The 18,514-nt window shown below is 40.4% G+C and overlaps 1 protein-coding gene across 1 annotated transcript in view; it reads left to right on the top strand.

Annotated features, from left to right (window-relative positions):
- The first annotated feature begins 8,377 nt into the window (after window positions 1-8,377).
- LOC106567405 (carbohydrate-responsive element-binding protein) overlaps window positions 8,378-18,514 on the top strand; it is a 36,480-nt gene continuing 26,343 nt past the window's right edge. The window contains exons 1-5 of the mRNA XM_014136600.2: window positions 8,378-8,798; window positions 13,412-13,518; window positions 14,118-14,200; window positions 14,372-14,461; window positions 14,578-14,619. Coding sequence (XP_013992075.1) covers window positions 8,428-8,798; window positions 13,412-13,518; window positions 14,118-14,200; window positions 14,372-14,461; window positions 14,578-14,619 — 693 coding nt within the window. The 5' untranslated portion in view covers window positions 8,378-8,427. The remainder of the gene's footprint in view (window positions 8,799-13,411; window positions 13,519-14,117; window positions 14,201-14,371; window positions 14,462-14,577; window positions 14,620-18,514) is intronic.

Below are 18,514 nucleotides of genomic sequence, written 5' to 3'. Positions count from 1 at the left end.
TTTTTAGACGCAGACCCGAAGACATTTGAAGCAGCACTTTGAGAGCAAGCTGTCCTCAGTGCTTAATTTGTATCGTGAATGGATCATTTGTGGAAATGCTGTGATCACTTATCTTCTTTAATGTTGTGATTCACAGACAAATGATGACCATGATTTGAATGCTGCAACTGAGAATGTATGACGTTGAGGGATACATGCTGAGACCCCGAGTATGACTGGACTTCGGCCAGATATTTGTGACAACGACATAAAAGGGGTGCAGAAGCACAACAACACACCGTTTTAAGTCTATTATATAGCCAACCATCCCTCTAGCTACCCCTTATTCCACACTATGCCTTTTATGACCATTGGTCCCTCAACTTCCAAAACTTTGGAACTCTCCATCTTATCTCTATAAACCCACCCTACTTTCACCAATTTCCCCTATGCTGCTTCCTTCACTTGTTCTTCTCTTGATTGGATGACATCTAGACTGAGTAACACATTTAAAAGGGTTGATGTGTACAGTTTAGGCTACCTTTTTTTCACCTGTGTAATGATGTCCTGCTTATTCTGGGGTTCAGACTGAATGCAGTGTTGAATGTGCTGCTAACAATTGACAGCAGCAACATGGACCTGTTAAATTGACAAGAAGGGTGTTGATATAGCAGTGTTTAGGCATGGCTTCCCGGTTTTGAGTCTGTTAAGTGTGTTTCTCATTCTGCTGGAGTTGACCTGGCATATTATATAAAACCTACCTTACGCATCGAGTTGTTTCTCCATCTGCATCTCACCCACCAAAAATCACAATATGCTGTTTTACATTTTGTGTTATTTCTGCAGGTCTAATTCCTAAAATGTAAAAGCAGAAGAATCTGTATGCTCTCGGATACAATTAACAGTTCATATGGTGCTCTTCGATGTCCCAGGTTTGTGGCAGGAATAAATCATTTAATCTTTACTTCAAGTCAGATGTTTATATGTTATGTTTAAAAGGCGTATGCATTGTTACTATTTTGATTTATTTAAAGCAATGTAATTCCTTTAATCTGTAATCTTTTTATCTCTTTCTTTCTTTTTCTCTGAGGACCTGAGCCCTAGGACCATGCCTCAGGACTACCTGGCCTGATGACTCCTTGCTGTCCCCAGTCCACCTGGTCATGCTGCTGCTCCAGTTTCAACTGTTCTGCCTGCGGCTATGGAACTCTGACAAGTTCACCGGATGTACTACCTGTCCCAGACCTGCTGTTTTCAACTCTCTAAAGACAGCAGGAGCGGTAGAGATACTCTGAATGATCGGCTATGAAAAGCCAACTGACATTTACTCCTGAGGTGCTGACCTGTTGCACCCTCTACAACCACTGTGATTATTATTATTTGACCCCGCTGGTCATCTATGAACATTTGAACATCTTGGCCATGTTCTGTTATAATCTCCACCTGGCACAGCCAGAAAAGGACTGGCCACCCCTCATAGCCTGGTTCCTCTCTAGGTTTCTTCCAAGGTTCTGGCCTTTCTATGGAGTTTTTCCTAGCCACTGTGCTTCTACACCTGCATTTCTTGCTGTTTGGGGTTTTAGGCTGGGTTTCTGTTCAACACTTTGTGACATCAGCTGATGTAAGAAGGGCTTTATAAATAATTTGATTGATTGATTAATTAATTAATTGTTTCAGTTCAGGTGTTTGATGTGGTGGCTAGGTGCATTCTTGTCAAATAAATATGCCAAATAAATATGCTTATTCATTCATGATTATGGATACATTCTGCAATTAGTTCATCTGGCTTTGAATCTACAACAGAACATGTCAACAAGTTTGTTCCAAATTGCTTTAATACATCAGTACACCATGAATTGAAATACGGTGCCTTCAGAAAGTATTACTTATTCCATATCTTGTTGTGTTACAGTCTGAATTCAAAATCAATTAAATAGATTTTTTCTCACACATCTACATACAATACCCCATAATGACAAAGTGATAACATGTTTTAGAAATGTTTGCAAATTATTGAAAATAAAATACAGAAATATCTCACTTTACATAATTGACCACAGGTTTGTCCAATTTCCTTTGATCATCCTTGGGATATCACTACAACATGATTGAAGTCCACCTTTGGCCAATCAGTTGTTTGAATTGGATTTAGAAAGAATATACAGTACCAGTCAAAAATTTGATCACACCTATTTATTCAAGGGTTTTTCGCCCTGGCGTGACGCGTTGATAACCATCTCTCGGACAAAGTGACTTTTATCAATATATTTGTCTCTCTCTGACACCTTTGCTGTCAGCTAGCTAGCTACAGTACTAGCTACTTTGATCCAAAATGAAAAACAGTACAAGTCAAAAGTTTGGACACAGCTACTCATTCAAGGGCTTTTCATTATTTTTACTATTTCCTACACTGTAGAATAATAGTGAAGACACCGTACCTATGAAATAACACATATGGAATCATGTAGTAACCAAAAAAGTGTTAAACAAATCAAAATATATTTTATATTTGAGATTCTTCAAAGTACACGCCCTTTGCCTTGATGACAGCTTTTCACACTCTTGACATTCTCTCAACCAGCTTCATGAGGTAGTCACCTGGAATGCATTTCAATTAATAGGTGTGCCTTGTTAAAAGTTAATTTGTGGAATTTCTGTCCTTCTTAATGCATTTAAGCCAATCAGTTGTGTTGTGTCAAGGTAGTGGTGTTATACAGAAGATAGCCCTATTTGGAAAAAATACCAAGTCCATATTATGGCAAGAACAGCTAAAATAAGCAAAGAGAAATGACAGTCCATCATTACTTTAAGACATGAAGGTCAATCAATGCTGAACATTTCAAGAACCATCAAACGCTATGATGAAACTGGCTCTCATGAGGACCGCCACAGGAAAGGAAGACCCAGAGTTACCTCTGCTGCAGAGGATAAGTTCATTTGAGTTATCAGCCTCAGAAATTGCAGCCCAAATAATAAATAATGCTTCACAGAATTGAAGTAACAGACACATCTCCACATCAATTGTCCATGAAGACTGCGTGAATCAGGTCTTCATGGTCGAGTTGCTGCAAAGAAATCACTACTAAAGGACACCAAAAATAATAAGAGACTTGCTTGGACCAAGAAACACAAGCAATGGACATTAGACCGGTGGAAACCTGTCCTTTGGTCTGATGAGTCCAAATTTGAGATTATTGGTTCCACCCGCCATGTCTTTGTGAGATGCAGAGTAGGTGAACGGATAATCTCTGCATGTGTGGCTACCACCGTGAAACATGGAGGAGGAGGGGTGATGGTGTGGGGGTGCTTTGCTGGTGACACTGTCGGTGATTTATTTAGAATTCAAGGCACAATTAACAAGCATGGCTACCACAGCATTCTGAAGCGATACGCCATCCTATCTGGTTTGCGCTTAGTGGGACTATCACTTGCTTTTTTAAACAGGAAAAGGGATATTTTACCAAGAAGGAGAGTGATGGAAGGCTGCATCAGATGACCTGGCCTCCACAATCACCTGACCTCAACCCAGTTGAGATGGTTTGGGATAAGTTGGACCTCAGAGTGAAAGAAAAGCAGCCAACAAGTGCTCAGCATATGTGGGAACTCCTTCAAGACTGTTGGAAAAGCATTCCAGGTGAAGCTGGTTGAGAGAATGGCAAGAGTTTGCAAAGCTGTCATCAAGGCAAATGGTGGCTGCTTTGAAGAATGTCAAGAATGTCAATATATTTTGATTTGTTTTACACTTCTTTTTGCTTACTACATGATTCCATATGTGTTATTTCATAGTTTTGATGTCTTCACTATTATTCTACAATCTCACCATCAACAATCTCAACATAAAAATAAACAAAACCCCTTGAATGAGTAGGTGTGTCCAAATGTTTGACTGGTACTGTATATATAAAGGACCTACCGTTGACAGTGCATGTCAGAGTTGAAACTGTACCATGAAGTCCAAGGAACTGTCCGTAGATCTCCAAGATTGGATTGTGATGAGGCCTATATCTGGGGAAGGGTATACAAACATTTCTAGAGTGTTGAACGTTTCCAAGAGCACAATGGTCTCCATCATTGGGAAATAGAAAACATTTGGAACTACCCAGACCCTGTCTAGAGCTGGCCATCCGACCAAACATAGCAACCGGCCAAGAAGGACCTTCGCCAGGGAGGAGATCAAGAACCCAATGACCCTCTGACAGAACTACAGAGTTATTTGGCTGAGATGGGATAACCTGCCAGAAGGACAACAGTCTCTACAGCACTTCACCAATCTGGGCTTTATGGGACAGCGGCCAGATGGAAGACACTCCTGAGAAAAAGGCATATGACAACATGCCTGGAATTTGCAAAAAGGCACAAGACTGAGAGCATAAGGCAAAACATTCTGTGGTCTGATGAGACACAAATGTAACTCTTTGGCCTGAATGCAAAGCACTATGTCTGGAGAAAACCAAGCACAGCTCATCACCCGTCAAACCATCCCTACCATGAAGCATGGTGGTAGCAGCATCATGCTATGGGTATGCTTTTCAGCGGCAGGGAATGGGAGACTGGTAAGGCTAAAGGGAACAATGAATGGAGCAAAATACAGGCAAACCATTGATGAGAACTTGCTTCAGAGTGCAAATCATCTTAGACTGGGGCAAAGATTTATGTTCCAACAGGACAATGACCCCAAGCATACAGCCAAAGCAAACCTTGGAATGGTTTCAGAACCTATCTTTGACATTCTTCAAAGCAGCCACCATTTGCCTTGATGACAGCTTTGCACACTCTTGGGATTCTCTCAACCAGCTTCACCTGGAATGCTTTTCCAACAGTCTTGAAGGAGTTCACACATATGCTGAGCACTTGTTGGCTGCTTTTCCTACATTCTGCGGTCCAACTCATCCCAAATCATCTCAACTAGGTTGAGGTCGGGTGATTGTGGAGGTCAGGTCATCTGATGCAGCACTCCATCACTCTCCTCCTTGGTCAAATAGCCCTTACACAGCCTGGAGGTGTGTTGAGTCATTGTTCTGTTGAAAAACAAATAATAGTCCCACTAAGCGCAAACCAGATGGGATTTCGTATCTGTCACACCCTGATCTGTTTCACCTGTCTTTGTGCTTGTCTCCACCCCCCTCCAGGTGTCACCCAGCTTCCCCATTATCCCCAGTGTATTTATACCTGTGTTCTCTGTTTGTCTGTTGCCAGTTAATTTTGTTTCGTCAAGCCTACCAGCGTTTTTCCCATGCTCCTGTCTTGCTCTAGTTCCTGTTTTCTAGTTTCCATATTTTGACCATTCTGCCTGCTCTGTAACTGAGCCTGCCTTCCGTTCTGTACCTTTCGGACTCTGCTCTGGATCACTGATCTCTGCCTGTCCTTGACCTGTCATTTGCCTGCCCCCTGTTTTTGTAATAAACCTTTGTTACTTTGAAACTGTCTGCATCTGGGTCTTCTCGTGTGATAGCCATGCTGGTTAAGTGTGCCTTGAATTCTATTAAATCACTGACAGTGTCACCAGCAAAGCACCCCCACACCATCACACCTCCTTCTCCATGCTTCACAGTGGGAACCACACATGCAGAGATCATCCGTTCACCTACTCTGCATCTCACAAAGACACTGCTGTTGGAACCAAAAATCATCAGACCAAAGGACAGATTTCCACCGGTCTAATGTCCGTTGCTCGTGTTTCTTGGTCCAAGCAATTCTCTTGCTCTTATTGTTGTCCTTTAGCAGTGGTTTCTTTGCAGCAATTCGACCAAGAAGTACTGATTCACGGAAGTCTCCTCTGAACAGTTGATGTTGAGATGTGTCTGTTACTTGAACTCTGTGAAGCATTTATTTGGGCTGCAATTTCTGAGGCAGGTAACTCGAATGAACTTATTCTCTGCAGCAGATGTAACTCTGGGTCTTCCTTTCATGTGGCGGTCCTCATGAGAGCCATCATAGCTCTTGGTGATTTATGCGATTGCACTTGAAGAAACTTTCAAAGTTCTTGAAATGTTCAGCATTGACTGACATTCATGTCTTAAAGTAATGATGGACTGTCATTTCTCTTTGCTTATTTGAGCTGTTTTTACCATAATATGGACTTGGTCTTTTACCAAATAGTGCTATCTTCTGTATACCTACCTTGTCACAACACAACTGATTGGCTCAAATGCATTAAGAAGGATGGCAATTCCACTAATTAAGTTTTAAGAAGGCACACCTGTTAATTGAAATACATTCCAGGTGACTACCTCATGAAGCTGGTTGAGAGAATGCCAAGAGTGTGACAAGCTGTCATCAAGGCAAAGGTTGGCTACTTTGAAGAATCTCCATATATATATATATATGTTACTACATGATTCCATATGTGTTATTTCATTGTTTTGATGTCTTCACTATTATTTTACAATGTAGAAAATAGTAAAAATAAAGAAAAACCCTTGAATGAGTGGTTGTGTCCAAACTTTTCACTGGTTCTGTATTCCATTTTGGATCAAAGTAGCTAGTAGCTAGCTAGTTGACAGCAAAGGGGTCAGCTAGAGATTACGTGCAGGAGATGCTAATTTAGCATTTTACAGTCTGAGAGCAAATGGAATGGTGAAAAAACAATTTGAACCATTTTCGTGTTTCATCGCTAGGTTTTATGGGTATTATGACGCATCAACTGTGGGGCTCTATTAGCCTATTTGCCAACATATTGCCAACTCTTTGAATACTATATTGAAACTATATTAATTTTTAAAGAATTTCCTATTATTAATTGTTAACAATAACAAAATTGAGCAGATTGGACTAGAATGGGGCATAGCCTACTGATCTTATCATCCACTGTTCCAGATAAGTTGTTGTAAGAAAGAGTGGCCTCCTTTCAGCTGGTTCCCAGCTGACCCAGGGCCTCTTAACAGGACATTTACATGGCATGGGACAACACATCTGATTTTGTGCCACACTAGAGGCTAGTGGGGCCAGTTTTGGATTGGATGTATCCCATGCGTTCCAGGTTACATCTGTCAATTTCGGCATGTTCTGCACTTACTCAAATGCCACAGTGACTGGCCAAGTTAGAATTGGACCAAAGTTGACCGAGATAAAGTTAGTTTTATACAGGATATTCAGTGCTATTCTGTTTTCTCTCACCAATATCTATTGAACCAAGCATGCCATGACTATGAAGATGGTATATTCTGAATCAGTAGTGTATGGAGAATGTTTTTATTTTATTATATATTTATTTTTATAAGATGGGTGAGAGGGGGAATTGGCAAGGAGGGGTAGTTTGAGGTGGGAATTGTCCTAGTGTTTAGACAAAACATGCCATAACTATGAAAAATATATATTCTAAAATGGGGGTTGGATGGAAAAAAACAGCTTTTTTGGGGGGGGGGGGGGACTTTGAGAAGACAAAAAATATTCCAGCTTTCAATCTACACAAAGTGTGCCATGACTATGAAAATGATATATTCTGAATCGGGGGAAGATAGACAAAAATCCATGGCTTAAAATGTAATATATATTATAATAATTTGGTACTTTTTTGCAGTCAATCTTCTTTAGGTCTTACTCAAAGATTTCCATGACTATGGAAATTATGTATTTTATTGTTGTTGTTTTTGTTTATATATAAATCATTGAGTGGAACACGTTCTATTCCAGTGCCAGCAATATGGGAGGGAAAGGGAGAGATTGTTATTAGATTTAAGGAGTAATGGTGTTGAAGAGCCAAGCTTAAATTAACTGCTGATAAAATCTTCAGGGATGGGGCGGGGGGGAATAATGTCTCTGGTCCACATTACAGACCAGTTGGTGGCACTAATGCAAAAAAAATAAAGTAATGGCACGCTTTGTGTAAACTATTGAAGATTAAAAGATAAATTGATGTCCATCTGACTATGAAAATTATATATTCTGAATTGGGGGAGATTCAGAATATATACTTTTCATAGTCATGGCAAGCTTTGGGTAAGGGCTATTGAAGATTGAAAGCAAAAAATGTAAGTCAGAGATTTGGGTCCATCCTCCCCTGATTCAGAATATAGTATCATTTTCATAGTAATGGCATGCTTTTTTAAGAGCTATTGAAGATTGAAAGTCAAAATCTTATTATATATATATATATTTAAATCTCTCTAGATAAAAACAAAATGCATTGGATTTTTGTCCATCCTCCCCTGACTCAGAATATATGATGTTCATAATCATGGCACGCTTTGTGTAAGAGCTATAGAAGATTGAAAGCCGAAATCTTATAATAATAAAAAATTAAAGAACATTTCAAAAGTGTGGATATTTTTCCATCCACCCCTGATTCAAAATATACCATCTTCATAGTAATGGCATGCTTGGTTCAATAGCTATTGACAAGAGAAACCCCAGTATCCCAGAATATCCAGTATCAAACTAATTTTACCTCAGTCCAAAACCGGGGGAAAAGTTCATTGCAGTGCGGAACAAGTTGAATTCTTTACTGGAATGGCAATGGCAGAAATAATGTCCCCAGAATTGTCTCAGGGACAGGGACAAGGAAAGCAGAACCAGCTCAACGACTTAGAATCAGATTCGGACCAAGAGGAAGATCATGCGGCGACCACCGGGACTGGACCGGCTGTGGCTGGCTCTTTTCTCCGCGCGCAGGTCATCCATAGCGGACACTTTATGGTGTCCTCCCCGCACAGCGACTGCACCCCGCGGAGACGGAAAAGCGGAGCTACGGTGCGATATGATTTCGATACTGTGAACAGGACTTGGTGTCAAACATACAGATTCGGTCCGCTAAGTTCTGGGAGCCTTAGCATCGACCCAACGCTGACCCGGTTATTTGAGTGTATGTCACTGGCCTACAGGTAAATACCTCATTATTGATTATTGTATTGTTTACTTGTGTGTAAAGTTGTCAATGGTTTCAACATTTCCACGAGGGAAGTTGTCAAAGGTTTCTGCATTTCCACACTGCATGAAAATTAAGCACAGTACTGTACCACCAATTAAAAACTTTTTGTTGCGTCACTTCGTCAAAATATTGTCTGGCCTTACTGTAAAAGCTAGCATTACAAGTCTCCGTAAAAGCTAGTATTACAAGTCTCCGTATATGCCTAATATTATTACACTTTCATAAAACAATTGATTGATACTGTATGTATAGAGAATGATTAGGCTTTAATAGAAAATGACATAAACTCAAACGGTGTGTGTGTGTATGTATGTGCGTGTGTGTGTACTGTGTGTGTGCGTATATGTGTGGTTGGGTGAAGGGATTCAGAACAGGCTGTATGTAGCCTACTTGCGAAACTGTTTTGAAGATCTTGACAGAGAAGTGGACTTTGGTTTGAGTTGGCAGCCGGTATGTTATGGAAGATTACAGTGTAACTAAGGGAAAGGATAAGAGACAGTTACCACAAAGACCCTGTGCCTGCTAGCTCACCTCTATCCCCTTACCATATATTCAGTGTTTTTCCTTTTGTAATGAAGAATACAAACTGATGCCAACAGGGACTTTAGCATGCTGCAGGAGATTTCACTGCTGATTAGTCTATACATTATTATTAGCACTTCCCTTTCTGTGAATCAGTTACATCACAAGTATTTGTTATAAAAAATTATTTAACAACCACTGGTTGATAGACAGTATACAGTATTACAGTGTCCAACATTGTTGCCCACCTTCCATTGAGTAAAGCAACTGTTTTTGGCTGAGAAATGGACAGATAGCGACACACAAATGTCCAAAAAAACTTGAAAATAAAATATTTTCACCATCATCAGGAATGATAAAGGAAGGAATGAAACAAGAATACCTGACAAAATAGTTTTATGATACATTGGCAATTTTCAGGGGCAATTTTGCCATGCAATGTTGCTGGCAACGGAGTGTGGTATGAGACACTGTAGCAATGATGAGCAATGAGCAACATGGACATGAATAATAGATGTGTTATGAAGCATATATCAACTTAAAACTCAATTTCCCCATTTATTTACGAATCTCCTATAGCCCTTTCTCTGGGTGCCCACACCCCTGCCCTGGGCACCCACTCAACCTACTGCCAGTCAAGTCAATGCAGACATAAGGATAATTAGATTTAGAAAACGTTTTACCTCACAATTCTAAGCTAGGAAGTGCAAACAGTATTCATCAAGCTAGCCAGCTAGTTAAATATAAAAAAATTATATAAAATTAAATGTAAAATCTACATGACTAGCTAGATAGCGAATTAGCCTGTTTGTCTCATTTACTTAGCATGGGTTTGCGGTTAGCATGCTAATCGATTAACATGCGCACCACCGTGGATGTTTTCGGCAGTCAAACCTGACAAACGGAACATAGTATGTATGTAATAATGTACAGCATCATGTTATAATATTGTAGTGGAGCAACATATTGGATGTGAATGGCCAACATTTCATTCCAACATGTGAGTTGATTTTCTCTCACTTCAGCTCAAAAACAGTCGCCATGACCAATATCTGTGCTCTGATTGGAGGATTCCTACAAATTGCTCACTAGGTGGAGCTGCCGATCAAGAGTCGCCAGACAACAAAAAGTAGCTAATTTTCAATGTAAATTAGTTGCAGCAACCATTGCTGGCAACATTGCTCAGCAATATTGTATTGGGTCTTGGTTAGAAGGGATCCAGCTTTTTTTAAATTAACATCAGATTTGACTTTCGTAACAGGGTAGAATAACTTACGCATCAGGTTAGGAGAATTAACGTAGCAGTTTAGGAAAATGAGGTTAAGAAAAGGGTTAGAGTTACCAAAAACGCAAAAAAATATAAACTTTTGACGTTAATTTTGACAAAAGCTGGATCCCTTCTAGCCATGACCGCAATTCATTTGTCCGCATATTGGCGGTGAATCATGGCCTTTATTATCTGGGGAATTGTGATATGCAGCGCCACCTTGTGGACAGTTGTATTTTTTACAAACCCTCCAATTAAAGCACAGATATGGACTCCCGAGTGGCTCTACGGTCTAAAGCATTGCATCTCAGTGCAAGAGGCGTCACTACAGTCCCTGGTTCGAATCCAGGCTTGATTGGGAGTCTCATCCAGGCTTGATTGGGAGTCTCATCCAGCCGTGATTGGGAGTCTCATAGGGCGGTGCACAATTGGCCCAGTGTCGTCTGAGTTTGGCCGGTGTAGGCCGTCATTGTAAATAAGAATTTGTTCTTAACTGACTTGCCTAGTTAAATAAAAACAAATAAACCATTGGTCATGTGATCCGTCTGCCGTTATAAAATATTTAGGAAAACATGGCAACTGTTTTTGAGCTGACGTGAGAGAAAATCAACTCCCGTTTTGGAGTGAAATGTTGGCCATTCACATCTCAAATGTTTTCTCTCTACAATATATGATCATGATATGTTAATACATACATACTGTGTACAGTTTGTCATGTTTAACTGACGAAAATATCCATGGTTGGTGCATGCTAATCAGTTAGCATGCTAACCGGAGCTCATGCAAAGTCAATGGGACAAACTGGCTAAATTAGCTAACTAGCCACGTAGCTTGTTAGCTAGCTATAGCCATTTACATTTAGTTTTCCGTTTTAGATAGTTTTTGTATGTTTAGCTAGTTTGCTAGTTAGCTTAAAACCATTACTAGCTTATGATTATGACGTTAGATGTTTGCTAAATTTAGTTATCTTTACTGTATGTCTGCATTGACTTGACTGGCACCTCTTTATTGTTTGTTTCTTAGTTGATGAATTTCAGTACAGCTGTGGCAGTCTACTGGCAATAACAAACTATAGGAGATGAGTAAATAAATGGGGAAATTAAGTTTTAAATTGATTTATGCTTCATATGAAATCTATTATCATGTCCATGTTACTCATTGCTCCAGCTTCTCATACTCCTCTCCGTTGCCACCAACATTGCTCATCAATATTGCATAAAAAAATTGCCAATGTGTCATGGCCTTTAGAACTGCCCTAACAATGTCTTCAGTGTGTGGTGTGTGTGTGTGTGTGCGTGTGTGTGTGCCATCAACAATCCTTGGCACAGAGAGGAAGTCTATTCCTTCTACTACTCCAATCTAGCTTTTACAATCTGATAGTTGCTTCATGAATAAAACACACACAACCAGAGCCAAGAAAAATACTGCAGCCCTAAAGAAAGACTGCTACTAAATCCATGTTTCAGGTGTTTACTAGACTATATTCAGCGAATATACCTTACTTTGATTGAGGAAGGAAACTAGGAATATTTTATCATGCTAAGGATACAACAACAAAGTGTACTAGCATAACCAATCATTCAATCTTTAAGCATAACCAATCAATGAATGTATCCGGTATCAGTTTAAACAAAAGCTAGCTATTGCAAATGAAATGCAGCACTGAATCTGATAGGATACACACTATTAGCACAGGAATTGTTATTTCTTTTTAATGTCCGCTGATGGATCTAATGAACGTTGCTTTTTCAAACAGTTTTTCTGAGACATCTTAGTGTTAGATTTTTTTGTAAGGTGTTAACAGCATAGTTTATGTCAGGTACTTTGTTAAAACAACATTTTACATAGAACATTTATTAGTCACCCTCCAGATGGGTGAACGTTATGGTTTATTTAACCCATTAGCTTCATCAAGTCAATTTGTACCCGGTTAATGTGCCTCCTCTGCTGTTTTGCTGAACGTGGATGCTGACAGGGTTTTCACTTTAGCCATTTGACATCATCCAGCATCCAGCCCCTAGGAAATGATTCACCTGGCTTCCTAGCAACCCAATAAGCACCAGCCATTAAGTGGCCCCTTCTCACCATCTGATGTGCTGACTGTTTTAGTCTGACACTGGAAAGGCACAGGGTTGAAAACAGCCTGCTTTTTTGCTCAGTGGCATCCTTTTCCCTGTATAGTTCACCAAAAGTAGAACATTATTTAGGAAAGAGGGTGCCATTTTGGACACATACCCTTTCAGTGTTCTGGTGTATAGGCTCCTCTGATTGGGTGCCATCAGGGCTGTGTGGAAATGATGATGTCAAAGAAAGAGGCAGCATTAATATACAGTTTCAGTGCTTTTGTTTTTAACAATGAGGCAGAGGACTGGTCCTTTCATATATTGTAGCTTTTTCTCAATGCTGGATGATATGTGGAGAATAGAATAGAGAAGAATAGAATAGAGCATCCAGTTTCTGCATCTCTAATATTTATCCTCTGCTTGTAATCTCATTGTTGTGTTTTGACAATCATTAACTCTGTCAATTGCTTGTCTCTCTGTCTCTCTTTGTAAATGGGAGGGAAGGAAACTTTGCCCGAGGTTGTCATAACAACCATTCCTTCCTAATAAATAGAATATCTTGAAGTGGGACACAAATTACATTGACGCAAATGTTTTACTTAAATCTCACAGGTATAATGCTTTGTTACTTGTTATAAGCATGTATATGCACCTTTATAATGTCTTAATTCCTTTATTTTGTGTGATTGTAAGGATTATGTTATGTCTTTTCAGTGGTAAAATTGTCTCTCCGAAGTGGAAGTCTTTCAAAGGCCTGCGGCTGCTCTGGAGAGACAAAATCCGTCTGAATAATGGAATATGGAGAGCCTGGTTCATCCAGTGTAAGCTCTCCTCTCCTCTCCGCTCCTCTCCTGTGTAGCTAAGTTGGTAGAACATGATGGTTGCAATACCAGAGTTGTGGGTTCGATTCCCACAGGGGACCAGTATGAAAAAGTACCAAAATGTATGCGTTTCTGTAAATTGCTCTGGATAAGAGTGTCTGCTAAATGACTAAAATGTAATTCCATTCATCCTCAATCTGTTCTTTCACTCTGAGCATCTTGCATGTCTCCTGTCGTCCCAGGGTTGTTTAATCTGATAACAGACAGGGAGAGCTTTGTTCAACAGAACTGATACATGGACTTGTTACTACAATACAGTCACACAACAAAGAGAATAGCTTGAGTGGGATGTCTCCTACAATGTGGACTGAATACATTTTAACACAATGCAGCGTACAGCTTTCCATGCCAAAAACATACTGAGAGCTCCATTACTTTATGCACATAATGTAGAAGCCACATTTGGAAAGAAAACACACAAAAAACTAACAGAATTGATTGAGAGAATTGGCAGAGTTGACAGATTTGAGAGTCCATTGAACCATTAATCCAAGTCATGATTGAATGATCAGTTGTTTCTCATCCGTCCCGTGGTACAGACGTGGAGAAGAGGAAGAACCCTGTGTGTGGGTTCGTCACCCCACTGGAGGGCTCCGAGGCCGACGCCCATCGCAAACCTGAAGTAGGTGACCTTTGACCCCCCAAGGCCTAGTGAGGAAGTAACCGATATAGTGCACTGCTTTTGGGGAGGGCCTATAAGGCTCTTGTCAAATGTAGTGCACTATGTAGGGAATAGGACATACCCATTTAAAATCAACTCCTATTAACTATGTTTTTTGTTTTCTCTTGCAAGGCAATAGTTCTAGAAGGCAGCTACTGGAAGCGTAGGATTGAGGTAGTGATCAAAGAATACCACAAGTGGAGGATCTACTACAAGAAGAGGGTGAGTGCTCATTTTGGACATAGATAAGGATCCTTTTGCATTATGACCTTTTGTTATACATTCTTTTCATGTCATTCCAATTGTACTAAATTCCGTTTCTTCTTCGTCCATTGAAGCTTCAGAAAAACAAAGATGGCCTTTTGTCAATGCTACAGAAGGTAAGATAAAGACTTTAATAATTCAACTCGACTTATAATTTCCCTCTTTTTGGAACAGGTTTTAATTTCCCAACATTTTTGTAACAGGCCCTGCCAGTATGTGCACTCCTTAGTCAAACGTTGAAAACATGTGTGAGGAGAGTTTCCATATCTCAATAATTATATATGTTTGGTCAAGTATGGAAACTGACCATCGTCTGACAGCTGACCGTTTATGCCATTAAGTTTAGCCAAACGTGCATGCATGCGTGAGCGTGTGTGCGTGGCTGTGTGATATTGACAGAGCGGATTAATGACCCAGGTGTATTGTGTTTACCTTAGTAGGTTTGGAGCTCACAATATGTTTGTCAATGTCCTATCACTGTCTATTAATAGATTCCATTCAGATTCTTCCGGCCTTGGTCAGTCAGAGAAGAAAACAGAGGGGAGGCAGAAAAAGGAAAAATAGAAAACATGCAAAAGTACTTGCGTCACAGGCCGACATTGGTGATCAAGTTTGTATTGCCTTCTGTGACAATACCTCTAATCTCTCTCTCTCTCTATACCCCCACCCAATCTCTCTCTTTTTCTGCTCTGCCTGTCTTTCACCAAGGATGTGGCTTCAGACTTTAATATGTAATTTAATCAAATCTGACCCACTTGCTGATGGGTTGCATTGTGAAGCAGGGGGAAATGTAAGGTCTTTGTTGTTCTACTGGATGTGTGAACGTGAGTTCGTGACGTTGGTGTCACTCTGGCGCAAAAACAAATTAGCCATATTGGGAAGAGGATGTGGTTTATTTTTTGTTATTTTTTATATTTAACCTTTATTTAACGAGGCAAGTCAGTTCAGAACAAATTCTTATTTACAATGACGGCCGACCCAGGCCAAACCCGGACGACGCTGGGCCAATTGTGCGCCGCCCTATGGGACTCCCAATCACAGCCGGTTGTGATACAGCTTGGAATCAAACCTGGGTCTGTAGTGACGACTCTAACACTGAGATGCTGTGCCTTAGACCGCTGCGCCACTTGTTTAAGAAGAGAGGCATTGGGAGGAAAGAAAGAGGTTGAGGGATGGAGTGGGGAGAGATGCTGGATATGTACCTTATTAATGACTCACATGAGCACACGTGTGTCCTCTCAACCCACAAAACCCTAAACCCACTCTGTGTGCAAAATACATGGTCAGGTGAAGTCCCACACCCACTCTGCATTATGCAGTACATGGTCAGGTTTCCCCTATGCTCCTGTGTTGTCTCCCAACTATTCTGTCACTCTATCTCCTTATTCATCTTCCCCATCCTTTCCTGCACCTCCTACTTTTCACCTCCATTTTACTCCATCTTAATCATCTTACTACACTCTTTAAAAAAAGTGTTCTTCATTTATCCCCATAGGAGAACCCTTTTTGGTTCCAGTTATAACCCTTTGGTGGTGAAAACATTTCTACCTAGAACCATTTAGTGGTGAAAGGGTTCGACGTAGAACCTCACATTAGTTTAAGGATTCCTCTTGGAGCCCAAAGTAGTTATTTTCAGAGGGTTTACTATGGGGACAATTGAAGAACCTTTTATGGTTCTAGGTAGCACTTTCTTCTCTGAGAGTGTACAGTTGAAATTGGAAGTTTACATACACTTGGGTTGGAGTCATTAAAACTCGTTTTTCAACCACTCCACAAATTTATTTTTAACAAACTATAGTTTTGGCAAGTCGGTTACGACATCTACTTTGTGCATGACACAACAATTGTTTACAGACAGATTATTTCACATATAATTCACTGTATCACAATTCCAGTGGGTCAGAAGTGTACATACGCTAAGTTGACTGTGCCTTTAAACAGCTTGGATAATTCCAGGAAATGATGTCATGGCTTTAGAAGCTTCTGATAGGCTATTTGACATCATTTGAGTCAATTGGAGGTGTACCTGTGGATGTATTTCAAGGCCTACCTTCAAACTCAGTGCCTCTTTGCTTGACATCATGGGAAAATCTAAAGAAATCAGCCAAGACCTCAGAAAAAAAGTTGTAGATCTGGTTCATCCTTGGGAGCAATTTCCAAACGCCTGAAGGTACCACGTTCATCTATACAAACAATAGTACGTAAGTATAAACACCACATGGGACCACGCAGCTGTCATACCGCTCAGGAAGGAGACGCATTCTGTCTCCTAGAGATGAACGTACTTTGGTGTGAAAAGTGCAAATCAATCCCAGAACAACAGCAAAGGACCTTGTGAAGATGCTGGAGGAAACGGGTACAAAAGTATCAATATCCACAGTAAAACGAGTCCTATATAGACATAACCTGAAAGGCCACTCAGCAAGGAAGAAGCCACTGCTCCAAAACCGCCATAAAAAAGCCAGACTACGGTTTGCAACTGCACATGGGGACAAAGATCATACTTTTTGGAGAAATGTCCTCTGGTCTGATGTAACAATAATAGAACTGTTTGGCCATAATGACAATCGTTATTTTTGGAGGAAAAGGAAGCCGAAGAACACCATCCCAACCGTGAAGCACGGGGGTGGCAGCATCATGCTGTGGGGGTGCTTTGCTGCAGGTGGGACTGGTGCACTTCACAAAATAGATGACATCATGAGGCAGGAACATGATGTGGATATATTGAAGCAACATCTCAAGACATCAATCAGGAAGTGAAAGCTTGGACGCAAATGGGTCTTCCAAATGGACAATGACCCCAAGCATACTTCCAAAGTTGTGGCAAATTGGCTTAAGGACAACAAAGTCAAGGTATTGGTGTGGCCATCACAAAGCCCTGACCTCAATCCCATAGAAAATTTGTGGGCAGAACCAAAAAAGCGTGTGCGAGCAAGGAGGCCTACAAACCTGACTCAGTTATACCAGCTCTGTCAGGAGGAATGGGCCAAAATTCACCCAACTTATTGTGGGAAGCTTGTGGAAGGCTACCCAAAATGTTTGACCCAAGTTAAACAATTTAAATCCAATGCTACCAAATACTAATTGAGTGTATGTAAACTTCTGACCCACTGGGAATGTGATGAAAGAAATAAAAACTGAAATAAATCATTCTCTCTACTATTATTCTGACATTTCACATTCTTAAAATAAAGTGGTGATCCTAACTGACCTAAGACAGAGAATTATTACTAGGATTAAATGTCAGGAATTGTGAAATATTGAGTTTAAATGTATTTGGCTAAGGTGTATGTAAACTTCCGACTTCAACTGTATGTACCCATCTGAAGTGCAAATATATTGCATTGTGAAGTCTATACATTGCATGGGAAGTCTGAAGTCAGTTAAGTCATTGTTTACTGTGTCGAAGGTTCTGCAGGTCCTTGTAATACCTGATCAGGTTTGTGAGCACCAGAGATAATGTTTGCCTGTGTGTAGAACTCTGTGTTGTCTGGGACTGTGCTGTACTAGAAGGATAGAGAGATAAAACTGTGTATACAGGGCAGAATATTACAGGACTGACTGTGGTTCAAAGGAACACAAGCCGACAAACCTCACTGAGGCCAAAGTTCACTTGACAAGAGCGAAAGCACCTGCTATCAGCTCACATCATTCACACAACTTTTGTAGTTTATCTTGTCTTGACAAGCTAGAATTTTGGTCAGTTGCGTATATGGCTTATGTTGGGCCCTTTTTGTTTAGTTCAGTATCCCTGTCCACTCGCAGTCCATCATCCCATATACGGCTTGAACATTTCAGATTTTGTCATTGATTAGCACCTAAATTGGAAACTAGTGGCTGTACAGTAACATGCTATATTATGTCAGAGCTCAGGTTCTCCATTTAACAGCGCTGTATAGGTTTTGACTGACAGCCGTTATAAACTTCAGCACCGCGCGCGACAAGAAGATGCCCCCATCCCTCCTGCTAATTGGGCTACTTTTGCACATTTGTTGTTGTCTGAGTAAGGGA

Source organism: Salmo salar, chromosome ssa13 (genome assembly GCF_905237065.1).
Source record: "Salmo salar chromosome ssa13, Ssal_v3.1, whole genome shotgun sequence".
NCBI lineage: Eukaryota > Metazoa > Chordata > Actinopteri > Salmoniformes > Salmonidae > Salmo > Salmo salar.
This window is presented reverse-complemented; position numbering and strand designations above follow the sequence as displayed.